Source organism: Cynocephalus volans, chromosome Y (assembly GCF_027409185.1).
Source record: "Cynocephalus volans isolate mCynVol1 chromosome Y, mCynVol1.pri, whole genome shotgun sequence".
Taxonomy (NCBI): domain Eukaryota; kingdom Metazoa; phylum Chordata; class Mammalia; order Dermoptera; family Cynocephalidae; genus Cynocephalus; species Cynocephalus volans.
In genome coordinates, this window is record NC_084479.1 from 3,232,235 (window position 1) to 3,246,680 (window position 14,446).

Below are 14,446 nucleotides of genomic sequence, written 5' to 3' on the forward strand. Positions count from 1 at the left end.
GACCATTTAATTTGTGTTACATTTAAATAGCTGGAGATGAATGTCATATGCTGTATGTAAAATGTTATATGTAAAGCTAACTTTTCCATTTCAATAGTGTAAATACATCTTGGTGTGCCTGCCATCTATAAAAATCTAACCTGTTAAATTACAGCTATGTTACTTTTTAAATTTATTTTATTATTTCTTTTGTGGTCATACTTTAAGTAGACTATGTTGTTTCCTATGGTCTTCCATAAAAGTGGTTTTCAAATATTTCTAACCACCAATAAAAAAAAGATATAAAGCTATTTGAAGTGATAAAGGAAAGTCTAATCTTCTTTGCTCAGTTTCCCATTGTCCCTTTTCTTTCTCCTCTTTAGACTTTTTAGAGGGTCATTCCTGAAACACCCTTAAAGCTCTAAGATGCTAAACATACTTCGAAAGCCATTGATTTGTCAGATCATTGGTTAAGGTGTGCGGAAATTGGTACGGGTGGCAGGATAGCTTTTTATGTTAAACTATTTCTTGTGCTTTTTTGGGCTTGTTTGAATTATCCCTCAAAAACCTCACAGCTGGGCTACCAAATTGCTGAGTTAAATAATATTGGTCAAAGTATTATGTATCCTTCTCATTCTTAACTAAATTGCTTTATTCAGGAAACTTGTAGGGTGCTGGCCGGTTAGCTCAGTTGGTTAGAACACAGTGTTGTAACACCAGAGTCAAGGATTTGGATCTCTCTATAACAGGCAGCTGCCAAAAAAAAATGAAAACTTGTGTTTTATATTAACCTTTCTTTAATTTTTTAACTTTGCATAATTTTATTTGAGGATCAAAACCTATTTCTCCTTAAATTATTGCAGATTTTATTAAAATAATTGACAAATGATTTGAATTTAAGTGCCAAATAAAATGTGTTATGAATGGTATTAACACTGGAATCTCTTTGGAACTAGGTCGTGATTCAGAGTGATGATGACATTGCCAGCAGAGCTATAGATCTTCTCAAAGAGATATACACAAACCTTGGCCCCAGGTTACAGGTCAATCAGGTGAGTCTGAAGTGCGTGAAAGCCTCCACTACAATTAGGTTAAAATAATCTTGACCTTAGCGTATAGTATCTTCTGTAACCCAAAATTAACTAGAAATTAATATTTTAACTCTTGTCAAAAATATTTAAGTATTTAATTCACATTTTTCTGTTGCACATCCTAACTAAAGGAATATTGTCTTGATATCTATCCTTATGTAATTAGGATTACTTTGTATATAATTATTTATTGCAGTTTTTTGAGGTAGCCAAAAGTCTGATTTAATTTGTCTGACACTTAGTACAGAGGTTCATTTAAAAAAAAAAAATTGGTTTAAACTTGCTTATTTCACAATAAACAAGTTTTATCAGCTTCCAGCTGGGAAATTTTTGCTTTATTAGTAGTTAAATACGATTGTGGTTGAGAGTTACATTGAAATTATATTGCCTTTGGACTAATGTCACATTTGACTGTTTAATTTTGTAAGCAACTTGATCTTTCTTTCTTTGTAGGTGGTTATCCATGAAGACTTCATTCAATCTTGCTTTGATCGTTTGAAAGCCTCATATGATACTTTGTGTGTTTTGGATGGTGACAAAGACAGTATTAATTGTGCAAGACAGGAAGCCATTCGAATGGTTCGAGTATTAACAGTTTTAAGGGAGTACATAAATGAATGTGACAGTGACTATCATGAAGAAAGAATGATTCTACCTATGTCAAGGTTTGTAGGAAATTGATGTAGTGTTAATTGGTAATTATTTGATATCATCTTAAACAGTTATTTAGGTTAAAAAGAAAGCAAGGGGCTGGCCAGTTTGCTCAGTTGGTTAGAGCCTTGTACTACCAGGGTCATGTATTTGGATTCCCATACTGGCCAGCGGCCAAGAAAAAAAAAAGGAAAGTGAGGAATATTTTCATTTCTGTATTTCAGTGTTGTTCCCTTTTTAAAAACATTATGTACATCTTACAGATACTAACTTTATTTTTTTTATTTTTTTATTTTTTTATTTTTTTTTCGTGACCGGCGCTCAGCCAGGGAGTGCACCGGTCATTCCTATATAGGATCCGAACCCGCGGCGGGAGCGTCGCCGCCCTGCTAGCGCAGCACGCTACCGAGTGCGCCACGGGCTCAGCCCTTTTTTTTTTTTTTTTTTTTTTTCCTCGAACAGATTTTTTTTTTTTTTTTTTTTTTGTCTTTTTCATGACCGGTACTCAGCCACTGAGTGCACCGGCTATTCCTATATAGGATCCGAACCCGCGGTGGGAGCGTCGCTGCGCTCCCAAGCGCTGCACTCTCCCGAGTGTGCCACAGGCTCGGCCTACAGATACTAACTTTAAAATAAGTATACATTTTGTAATAGCGTAAGTTTTTATTTGTATTTTGGTAAGGCGTTTTCACTCATTAACTACAATTTTTTTTTTTGTTTTTCACCCAATAAGTGTGGCACTGGTATTTTGCATTAGATTCATTTTTTAGTTCAATGTTATTCTTTACAGTGTTAAAAATAAAATGCTTATGTCTTCCTTTGAGAAATGCTTATTCAGCTCCTTTGCCCATATTGTAATTGGGTCACTTGTTTTTTTGCAGTTAAGTTGTTTGACTTCCTTGTATATTCTGGATATTAATCTTTGTCAGATGTATATTTTCAGATACTTTCTCCCACACTGTTGGTTGTCTTTTCACTCTGTTAGCTTGCTATACTCCTGTTTATTTTTCCTTTGGTTGCCTGTGCTTAGGGGTAGTATTCATAAAGTCTGTGTCCAATCCTACTACCTGGAGTTTTTCCCCTATGTTTTCTTTAAAAAGTTTTATTGTTTCAGGATGTATATGTAATTCTTTAATCCATTTTGAGTTGATTTTGGTATATGATGAGAGGTATGGGTGTAGTTTCATTTGCCTGCATGTGAATTCCAGTTTTCCCAGCACCATTTACTGAAGAGATAGTCTCTTCTCCAGTGTGTAGTTTTGGTGCCTTCATCATAGATCAGATGGCTGTAGGTGCATAGGTAGTTGCATATACCTAGAGGAATGGAAATCATCATGACAAAGGAATACCTGTACTCCCATGTTCACTGCATCACTATTTACAGTAGCCAAGAGTTGGAACCAGCCTAAATGCCCATCATCATATGAATGGATAAGGAAAATGTAGTATATCTACACAATGGAATACTACTCTGCTATAACGGAAATACTACCATTTGCAGCAACATAGATGGACTTAGAGAAAATTATGTTAAGTGAAATAAGCCAGGCACAGAAAGAGAAATACTGCGTATTCTCACTTACTTGTGGGAGCTAATAAAAATAAATAAATAAATCCCCAAACATATAAACCACAGAGGGGAAAAAAGACACAAACAACAATCACAACAGTTCCTCGAACTTGTTAAGAAAAGTGAACAGGGGAAAGAGGGAGCAAGGAGAAGGGACATGAAAATCAACTACATTGTGTATTGATAAAATTTTTTAAAATTTTACAAAAATAAAAATCTTAAGAGTTGCTGATTGAGTAGATATGACAAAAAATATTTTTAGATGGTCTCTGCTAAAAATATCTTTAAATCTAAAAACCATTACTATAAATTAATTTGATAATTTAATCATTTTAATATTATAAGTTATTTAAAATTATATAGTATATGATATAAATTATAATCACGTAATCATAAATTAAGTAATTAAACAAGTACTTAAACATTTCTAGTTTAGGGAAAATTTAATATAATCAACATCAAGTTTTGTTTTAAAGGGTCACTTTTTTAACTGAAAAGTATAAAATTGCTTTTTTTGAAATTTAATTTTATTCTTTTAATTAACACATAATAATTGTACATATAGGATACAGAGTAATGTTTTAATACATATAAATAATGTGTAATGATTGTAATTAGCACATCTGTGACCTCAATCATTTATCAATTCCTTATACTAGGAGCACTCAAAATCCTTTCCTCTAGCTAATTAAAATGACATGATAAATTATTATCATCACCTAACAGCACTGTAGAACAGTAGGACTTATTCTTCCTGTCTAACTATAATTTGTATCATTTAACCACCCTCTCCCTATTTCCTCCTTTCCTTCCCATCCTCTGATAATTACAATTCTACTTTCTTCTGTGAGCTCAACTTTTTTAGTTTCCGCATGAGAACATGCAGTATATACCTTTCTGTGCCTAACTTATTTCACTTAACAGAATGTCCTAAGGCTTATCTATGTTGCCATGAATAACAAGCTTTTGTTCTTTTAAAGCAGAGTAGTATTCTATTGTGTATATATACCATAATTTCTTTATCCGTTAATTGTTGATGGACGCTTATGTTGATTCAGTATAGTGGTTATGGTAAATGGTAGTGCAGTAGACATGGGTATACAGATACTTCTTCAATATAATTATTTCCTTTCATTTGGATAAATACTCAGTAGTGGGATTGCTGGATCATATGGTAATTCTATTTTTGTTTTTTGAGGAAACTCCATACTATTTTTCATAATGATTGTACTACTTTACGTTCATACCATTAGTGTTTAAGAATTTCTTTTTCTCCCCATTCTTGCCAACATTTATTTTATCTTTTTGATAATAGTCATTCTAACTGGGATGAGATGACATCTTGTTGTGGTTTTGATTTGCATTTCCCTGATGGTTAGTGATATTGAGCATTTTTTCACATACCTATTGGTCATTTCTTTGTTTTTTGAGAAATTTTTATTTGGATTATTTGCCCATTTCTTAGTTGGATTATTAGTTTGTTTTTGCTGTTGTGTTAGTTACTTATATGTTCTAAATATTAATTTATTATCAGGTGAATAGTTTGCAAATATTTCCTCTCTCTTGCCAGGGTGATTATTTCCTTTGTTGTGCAGCGGCTTTTTAGTATGATATCACTTGTCTATTTTTGCTTTTGTTATCTGTACTTTTGAGTTCATTTGCACAAGTGGAGAAAGTGGGCATTCTTGTCTGGTTCCAGAACTCACAGGTGGAAAAGATTACAAGTTTTACCTGTTCAGTATGATGCTAGCTGTGGGTTAGTCATATATAGCCTTTATTGTATCAAGATATTTTCCTTTTATATCTAATTTGCTGGGAGTTTTTATCATGAAGCGATGTTGAATTATATCAAATTCTGTAAGCTTTTTCTGTATCTATTGAGATGATTATTTGTGTTCTGTCCTTCATTTTGTTGATAATGTCTCACATTTATACATTTGCATATTTTAACCATCCTTGCATAGTAGTTATCATGGTGTATAATCTTTTTGATGTGCTGCTAGATTTGGTGTGCTATTATGTTTTTGAGGATTCTTGCATTTGTGTTCATCATGGATATTGGCTTATAGTTTTCTCTTTTTTCATTGTGTTTTTTCTAATTTTGGTATCAGGATAATGTTGGCATCATAGAATGAGTTTGGAAGAATTTCATCCTCTTCAGTTTTTGGTATAGTTTGAGAAGAACTGGTTATAGTTCTTTAAAAGTTTGGGATAATTCAGCAATGAAGACATTTGATCCTAGGCTTATCTTTCATGGGGGACTTTTCCATTCAGTCTTGTTACATGACATAGATCTTTTTAGGTTTTCTCTTCTTGGTTCAATCTAGGTAGGTTATAGGTGTCTAGGAATTTATTCTTTTTCCTTAGGGTTTATAATTTTTTGTCACATAGTTGTTTGTCATAGTCTCTAAATCCTTTTGTATTTCTTCATTAGCAGTTATAATGTCATCCTTTTCATTTCTCATTTTATTTATTTGGGTCTTCTCTCTTTTTTTCTTAGTCTAGCTAATGGTTTGTCAGTTTTGTTTATCTTTTCAAAAAATCAAGTTTTCATTTGGTTGATCTTTTGTATATTTTTTAAAGTCTTTTTTCATTTTGTTCTGCTTTGATCTTTATTATTTCTTTCTGTCTACTAGTTTTTGGTTTGATTTGTACTTGCTTTTTTAATTCCTTCATGTGCAGCATTAGGTTATTTGGAGACTTTATACTTTTTCAATGTAGTCAATCATTTATTGCAATAATCTCTCTTTAGTACTGCTTTTGCTGTATCCCATAGGTTTTAGTATGGTGTGTTTCTATTTTCATTTGTTTCAAGAATCTATTTTGGGGGTCTGTGAGCTTCTTGGATTTGGATGACCGTATCTCTCCCCCAAGACTTGAGAAGTTTTCAGCTATTTTATTGAATAGGTTTTCTGTGACTTTTCTCATCTTGTAAAATTCTCAAACTGTGAATGTTTATTCGCTCAGTGTTGTGTCATAAATCTCATAGACTTTTCCTCTATCTTCTTTTTTCGACAATATACAAGATCTGTTTTGAAGTATGTTGTATTTCATCTGCTGAATTTTTTTTAGTTCCAAGATTTCTCCTTTGTTCTTTTTAATGTTATTTATCTCTGTTGAATTTCTCATTCAGATCACAAATCATGTTTCTGAGTCATTGATTTGTCTATCTGCATTCTCTTGTATCTTTCTGAGTTTCCTTAAGGTCGTTGTTTTTACTTTTTAAAAGCATTTCACAGATTTTCTTTTCTTTGGGGTTTAGTACTAGAGAATTATTTTATTAATTGGTGGGTATCATGTTTCTTGCTTTTTCATGTTTCTTGTATTACTACAGTTTGTCTGCACTTCTCATGGACTATCTTCTAATTTTATTGAGAATCTTTCCTGTATTTGTGTCCTGAAGTGTCTTTTGGGGAAAGTGCTTTGGCTTTGGTTCAAGGTGGGTGCAATAGTGTTGTCTCTGTGATTTCTTCAGCTGTATTCAGTGTTGGAGTTGTCTGCAAGTACTTCAGTGGCTTAGGCTGTGAGTTTTTCTTGGGGCTGTGGCATGGATTTCTTGGAGGTGGAGGCTACCATAGCAGCTGGTTCTCAGGCCTGTGGCAGCTCAGCTACCCAAAATGTGGGATTGCCAAAGGCTATAGATCCCACGTAGGCTTGTCCTTGGGCTACTGGAGGAGGGATGTTGGCACAGATTGGTTACATCACTAAAGTGAGTACAGCTGTTGACAGCCAGGGCAGATAAACCCTGGGAGGGATGAAAGGATGGGTGGTGATTTCACCACTGGAGTGGGCAGGGGCAGTGATGGTTGCACTACTGGAGTGGGTGGATTTGTGGGAGTGATGAGGCAGTAGCCACTTCTGCAGATTTGCTGCTGAAGCAGTTGGAGGCAGCAGGCCAGTTCTTGGGTCTGTGGTGGGGCCCGTAGCAGAGGCAGTGGAGGTACCCTAGTGGTCAGCTCTCAGGCTTTAGGAAATGCCTACATTGGCTCCTCTTGTTGTGAAGGTGAATTGCTTGTTCCCCAGGGTGCAGAACACTGTATGAGTTTGGGTGCAGGGATTATTTTTGTTTATACTTTAAAGCTGGAACTCATCCTCCACAGTGAGTAGCTTAAAAATAAATGAGGTATTACTCTTGTCTTTATTGTAATTTATAAGTAGAAACCTTTTGTTCTGCAACCATAGAGCCAAAGATTAACAAAAATGGAATATGATTGCTGCATTTCCAAGATTCATTATGATGCTCATAATTTAAATGAAGAATAATATTTTTCTCAAGATCTTCAAAACAAGTTTTTTCTTCTGATTTTAGGTGCCCTAAAAAAAAGAAAGAAAGAAACACACAAACAAAAGAAGTTTAACTATAGTCCTTTTAAGAAGAAAATATTCAATTCCCATCTTTATTTTCTTGGCAGTCTGCTGCATGTGATTGTGCATTTTTTAAATTTTTAACTTTAATTTTTTTTTTCAGAGCATTTCGTGGCAAACACCTCTCTCTTATAGTTCGGTTTCCAAACCAGGGTAGACAGGTTGATGACTTGGACATATGGTCTCATACAAACGATACAGTTGGTTCAGTACGTCGATGTATTCTCAATCGTATTAAAGCCAATGTAGCCCATACAAAAATAGAATTGTTTGTGGGTGGTGACCTGATTGATTCTGAAGATGACAGAAAGCTAATTGGACAATTAAACTTAAAAGATAAATCAGTAAGTACATATAATTTTTAGATATTCCCCCAAATTAAGTGTTTAGACTATTTTTTTGTTATTTTCAATCAGTAAGTGTTTTTTAAAAGTCTAACTATTAAGATTCTCTGTTGTTGTTTGAGTTAGAACCCTGAAAAAGACAGATGACACAGAATTTAATAGTTTATTACCTCTGCAATACTTCAAGTGAAAATGTCGGACAGTGCTTTTAAGTAAATTTCTAAATTGAAAGCATAAGATATTTTAGCCTTTTTATATAACTGATTTTTGTATTTTTTTGGAACTGTTTTTCCTTGTCTGTGCTACTAAATACACTATCATTTTCAGCTAATTACAGCCAGACTTACACAAATAAATTTCAGCATGCCTTCAAGTCCCGATAGCTCTTCTGATTCCTCAACTGGATCTCCTAGAAACCATTGTAATCACTACAGTGATGGCCCCAATCCAGAAGTGGAAAGTTGTTTGCCAGGGGTGGTAAGTAGTTCCTTATGAAAGGCATATTCTCTTGGGCAATATAAATAATTGTGTTGAGTGGTTCTTCTGAGGAGCTTACAGTTACAGATGGGACAATATATCAAGTAATTATATAGTTAACTATTAATTTCTGAGTGGATTGCTTAATTTTTGATTTTATGATAATATTACATAGTTAATCTATTATAATTTAATTATACTATTAAGTACACAACTATAAAATACTATTGTATTATCATTCTCCTTTAGAATGGTTTTAAAGTATCCTCTGTCCTTCTCAGATTCTTCATAGTATCTCATATCGAAATAAATAACATCTACCTTTCTTAACGTTTCTCTCCCCCCCGCCCTTAAAAATTGTTAGGCTTACAACTATACCAGACACTTTAGTGTCAAAGGGATTTGGGTCCCTGCAATGATTGGGTTAGGAATTTAACTGCTGAGGGGGTGAGGGCCCTTTTGTATAAACAGCATCTGAGTACTTACTATGTGACAGAGTAGTTTATAAAACAGTAGAAATACTGTTGCAAATAAACTACTCAAAATTATTTAGAAAGCTTAATAAATGGTGTATAAAGTTTGCATCATGAAGAACTGTCAGCTCTCCCAGGGTGATGGAGATGCAAAGTGTTACTCAAAGCCCATTTCTCCAGAGCAGTGAGAGGCCCAGAAGGAATTCTTTCAAGAGAAAAGAATTCCCAGGAATAAACTGGAGGGAGGATTCTCTCTGTTTTTATTGTCCAGGCAAGAAAGTTACAGAAAAGGAACATAGGTAGTTACAAAAAGAACAATGAGAAAATTATCAAGGCAACACTTAGTTCCCCAAGAAACTCAAAGATAAAGCTGAGGGCTAGATTAGGAACATCCCCCAGCCATTAACCTTGAACCTGTAGCTCACATACTTTCCCATAGTTAGGTTTAGCTGCACCAAGGACGACTGCCCTTACAGCAAGCATATTGCTGTGTTACAGTTTTTTTTATATCTACAGCAGAGACTTTAGTCCTGGGAAAGTTTTATGTTTTTCCCTATCTTAGCATTTCTGTGTGCAGAAATGCCTAAAAAGTTAGGCACTGTAAATTACATTTGCTTTATTAATGTTGGTATAAACATTATACAGAATCGATGGCATTATAAAACTGAAAAGATAGGTAACACAGATCATTTGGGTGAATATAAATGGTGTATGGGAAGATGTGAGACCAGTAGAAAATTTATTTGGGGGAGAATGAATAGATTAACTTTGATTAATAAAAAGCTTTTTTGGTGTAGTTTACAGATAACTATATTGTGCATTGTATATTCTAGATAATGTCACTGCATCCCAGATATATATCTTTCCTTTGGCAAGTTGCAGACTTAGGAAGCAGCCTGAATGTGCCAGCTCTTAGAGATGGAGCAAGAGTACTTATGAAACTTATGCCACCGGGTAAGAAAATTGTCCAGCCACTCATATCTCCTGCTCCAGAGGAAAAATGCTAAAATAGATGATGGACACAAAAGGGAATATTTTAACAAATCCTTTTTCCAATAAGATATACCTTGTGGAGTAGGTTGTAATACTGATCATGTGTCTTCCACTCCATTACTGATGAAAATTTTTTCATGGATGAGAAAAATATTTTGGAACACATAATTTTAATAAAATATTTTTAGTGAACTAGTTATATTCAATTCAGAAAGTCAGCATTCTTTAAGGGCTCATAATGAAGAACTGTAGTTTACTGCCTCATCTATCCTCATCCATTTCTATTTCAAAGAAAAACCACTTTTAACTTTTAGCTTTTATTATTGCTTATACCATTTTGTCAGTAAGCAGTAAGCTTATACTGTTATTTTTGTGTGTTAAGTTTAGGTCTAATGTATTGATGTACTTTTGTGTAGACAAAAATTTATTTTTTACCCTCTCCATGTCTTTCTCTGGTCATCTTGTGCTTTGAAAAAAATTTATTTACATTTTCAAGACTGTCTAAATATATATTATAATCTCTCATTACTTATACCTGATTATACTAGATTTTTTTTTAAAATTTTATTTTGTCGATATACATTGTAGCTGATTATTGCTCCCCATCACCAAAACCTCCCTCCCTCCCCCCTCCACCCCAACAATGTCCTTTCTGTTTGCTTCTCGTATCAACTTCAAATAATTGTGGTTGTTATATCTTCTCCCCCCCCCCCGGTTTGTGTGTGTGTGTGTGTGTGTGTGTGTGTGTGTGTGTGTGTGTGTGTGTGTGTGTGTGTGTGTGTGTGTGTGAATTTATATACTAATTTTTAGCTCCCACCAATAAGTGAGAACATGTGGTATTTCTCTTTCAGTGCCTAACTTGTTTCACTTAATATAATTCTCTCAAGGTCCATCCATGTTGTTGCAAATGGCAGTATTTCATTCGTTTTTATAGCTGAGTAGTATTCCATTGTGTAGATGTACCACATTTTCCGTATCCACTCATGTGATGATGGGCATTTGGGCTGGTTCCAACTCTTGGCTATTGTAAAGAGTGCTGCGATAAACATTGGGGAACAGGTATACCTTCGACTTGATGATTTCCATTTCTCTGGGTATATTCCCAACAGTGGGATAGCTGGGTCGTATGGTAGATCTATCTGCAATTGTTTGAGGAACCTCCATACCATTTTCCATAGAGGCTGCACCATTTTGCAGTCCCACCAACAATGTATGAGAGTTCCTTTTTCTCCGCAGCCTCGCCAGGATTTATCGTTCAGAGTCTTTTGGATTTTAGCCATCCTAACTGGGGTTAGATGGTATCTCAATGTGGTTTTGATTTGCATTTCCCGGATGCTGAGTGATGTTGAGCATTTTTTCATATGTCTGTTGGTCATTTGTATATCTTCCTTAGAGAAATGCCTACTTAGCTCTTTTGCCCATTTTTTAATTGGGTTGCTTGTTTTCTTCTTGTAAAGTTGTTTGAGTTCCTTATATATTCTGGATATTAATCCTTTGTCAGATGTATATTTTGCAAATATTTTCTCCCACTCTGTTGGTTGTCTTTTAACTCTTTTAATTGTTTCTTTTGCTGTGCAGAAGCTTTTTAGTTTGATATAATCCCATTTGTTTATTTTTCCTTTGGTTGCCCGTGCTTTTGGGGTCGTATTCATGAAGTCTGTGCCCAGTCCTATTTCCTGAAGTGTTTCCCCTATGTTTTCTTTCAGAAGTTTTATTGTTTCAGGGTGTATGTTTAAATCCTTAATCCATTTTGAGTTGATTTTAGTATACGGTGAGAGGTATGGATCTAGTTTCATTCTCCTGCATATGGATATCCAGTTATCCCAGCACCATTTGCTGAAGAGGCAGTCCCTTCCCCAGTGAATAGGCTTGGTGCCTTTGTCAAAGATCAGATGGCAGTAAGTGTGTGGGTTGATTTCTGGATTCTCTATTCTATTCCATTGGTCTGTGTATCTGTTTTTCTGCCAGTACCATACTGTTTTGGTTATTATAGCTTTGTAGTATAGCTTAAAATCAGGAAGTGTTATGCCTCCAGCTTTATTTTTTTTGCTCAGCATTGCTCTGGCTATGCGTAGTCTTTTATTGTTCCATATAAATGTCTGAATACTTTTTTCCATTTCTGAGAAAAATGTCTTTGGAATTTTGATGGGGATTGCATTGAATTTGTATATCACTTTGGGTAGTATGGACATTTTCACTATGTTGATTCTTCCAATCCAAGAGCATGGGATATCTTTCCATCTTCTTGTATCCTCTCTAATTTCTCTCAGCAGTGGTTTGTAGTTCTCATTATAGAGATTTTTCACCTCCTTGGTTAACTCAATTCCTAAGTATTTTATGTTTTTGGTGGCTATTGTAAATGGGCAGGCTTTCTTGATTTCTCCTTCTGCATGTTCACTATTGGAGAAAAGAAATGCTACTGATTTTTGTGTGTTGATTTTGTATCCTGCTACTGTGCTGAAATCATTTATCAATTCCAAGAGTTTTTTTGTAGAGGTTTTAGGCTGTTCGATATATAGGATTATGTCATCTGCAAACAGGGACAGTTTGACTTCATCTTTTCCAATCTGGATGCCCTTTATTTCCTTCTCTTCTCTGATTGCTCTGGCTAGTACTTCCAACACTATGTTGAATAGGAGTGGTGAGAGTGGGCATCCTTGTCTAGTTCCTGTTCTTAAAGGAAAAGCTTTCAACTTTTCCCCATTCAGGATGATATTGGCTGTGGGTTTGTCATATATGGCTTTAATTATGTTGAGATACTTTCCCTCTATACCTAACTTATAGAGGGTCTTTGTCATGAATGAGTGCTGAACTTTATCAAATGCTTTTTCAGCATCTATAGAGATGATCATATGGTCCTTGTGTTTGAGTTTATTAATATGGTGTATCACATTTATTGATTTGCATATGTTGAACCAACCTTGCATCCCTGGGATGAATCCCACTTGATCGTGATGAATAATTTTTCGTATGTGTTGCTGTATTCTGTTTGCTAGTATTTTAGTGAGGATTTTTGCATCTATATTCATGAAGGATATCGGCCTGTAGTTTTCTTTTTTGGTTATATCTTTACCTGGTTTTGGTATCAGGATGATGTTTGCTTCATAGAATGAGTTTGGGAGATTTGCGTCCATTTCAATCTTTTGGAATAGTTTGTAAAGAATCGGTGTCAATTCCTCTTTGAATGTTTGGTAAAATTCTGCTGTGAATCCATCTGGTCCTGGGCTTTTCTTTGTTGGGAGCCTTCTGATAACAGCTTCAATCTCCTTGATTGTTATTGGTCTGTTCAAATTTTCTACATCTTCACGGTTCAGTTTTGGGAGCTTGTGTGTGTCCAGAAATTTATCCATTTCCTCCAGATTTTCAAATTTGTTGGCGTATAGTTGTTTATAGTAGTCTCGAATGATTCCTTGTATTTCAGATGAATCAGTTGTAATATCGCCTTTTTCATTTCTAATTTTTGTTATTTGAGTCTTCTCTCTTCTTTTTTTTGTTAGCCATGCTAATGGTTTGTCAATTTTATTTATCTTTTCAAAAAACCAACTTTTTGATTCGTTGATCTTTTGAATTGTTTTTTGGTTTTCAATTTCATTCAGTTCTGCTCTGATCTTAATGATTTCTTTCTGTCTGCTAACTTTAGGTTTGGATTGTTCTTGTTTTTCTAGTTCTTTAAGGTGAAGTGTTAGGTTGTTCACTTGCCATCTTTCCATTCTTCTGAAGTGAGCGTTTAATGCAATAAATTTCCCCCTCAATACTGCTTTTGCAGTATCCCACAGGTTTTGGTATGATGTATCATTGTTTTCATTAGTTTCAATAAATTTTTTGATTTCCTGCTTGATTTCTTCTTGGACCCATATGTCATTAAGTACAATGCTGTTTAATTTCCATGTGTTTGTATAGTTTCCAGAGGTTCGTTTGTTATTAATTTCTAGTTTTAATCCATTGTGGTCTGAGAAGATACATGGGATAATTCCAATTTTTTTTAATTTATTGAGACTTTATTTGTGACCTAATATGTGATCTATCCTGGAGAATGATCCATGTGCTGATGAGAAGAATGAATATTCTGAGATGGTTGGGTGGAATGTTCTGTAGATATCTGCCAATTCCAATTGGTCTAGAGTCTTGTTTAGATCTTGTGTTTCTCTACTGATTCTTTGCCTAGATGATCTGTCTAATATTGACAGTGGGGTGTTCAAGTCCCCTGCTATTATGGTATTAGTGTCTATTTCCTTCTTTAGGTCTAATAGAGTTTGTTTTATAAATCTGGCTGCTCCAACATTGGGTGCATACATATTTATGATTGTTATGTCTTCTTGATGGATCAGTCCTTTTATCATTAAGTAGTGTCCCTCATTGTCTCTTTTTATGGTTTTTAGTTTACAGTCTATTTTGTCAGATATAAGAATAGCTACTCCAGCTCGTTTTTCTTTTCTGTTTGCATGGTAAATCTTTTTCCAACCTTTCACTCTTAGTCTGTGTGAATCTTTATGGGTGAGGTGG

At 34.6% G+C, this 14,446-nt stretch overlaps 1 protein-coding gene across 6 annotated transcripts in view; it reads left to right on the forward strand.

The window, feature by feature from the left end:
* The window catches only part of LOC134368992 (probable ubiquitin carboxyl-terminal hydrolase FAF-X), a 133,438-nt gene that overhangs the window by 63,031 nt on the left and 55,961 nt on the right, over positions 1 to 14,446 (forward strand). For all 6 annotated transcript variants that reach the window (XR_010022585.1, XM_063085218.1, XM_063085222.1 and 3 more), the window contains 5 exons: positions 936 to 1,031; positions 1,524 to 1,735; positions 7,760 to 8,000; positions 8,328 to 8,477; positions 9,784 to 9,904. Coding sequence is in view for 5 of the 6 variants with exons in the window: in XM_063085218.1 (XP_062941288.1) it covers positions 936 to 1,031; positions 1,524 to 1,735; positions 7,760 to 8,000; positions 8,328 to 8,477; positions 9,784 to 9,904 (820 nt within the window). In the remaining variant the exon portion in view is untranslated. The remainder of the gene's footprint in view (positions 1 to 935; positions 1,032 to 1,523; positions 1,736 to 7,759; positions 8,001 to 8,327; positions 8,478 to 9,783; positions 9,905 to 14,446) is intronic.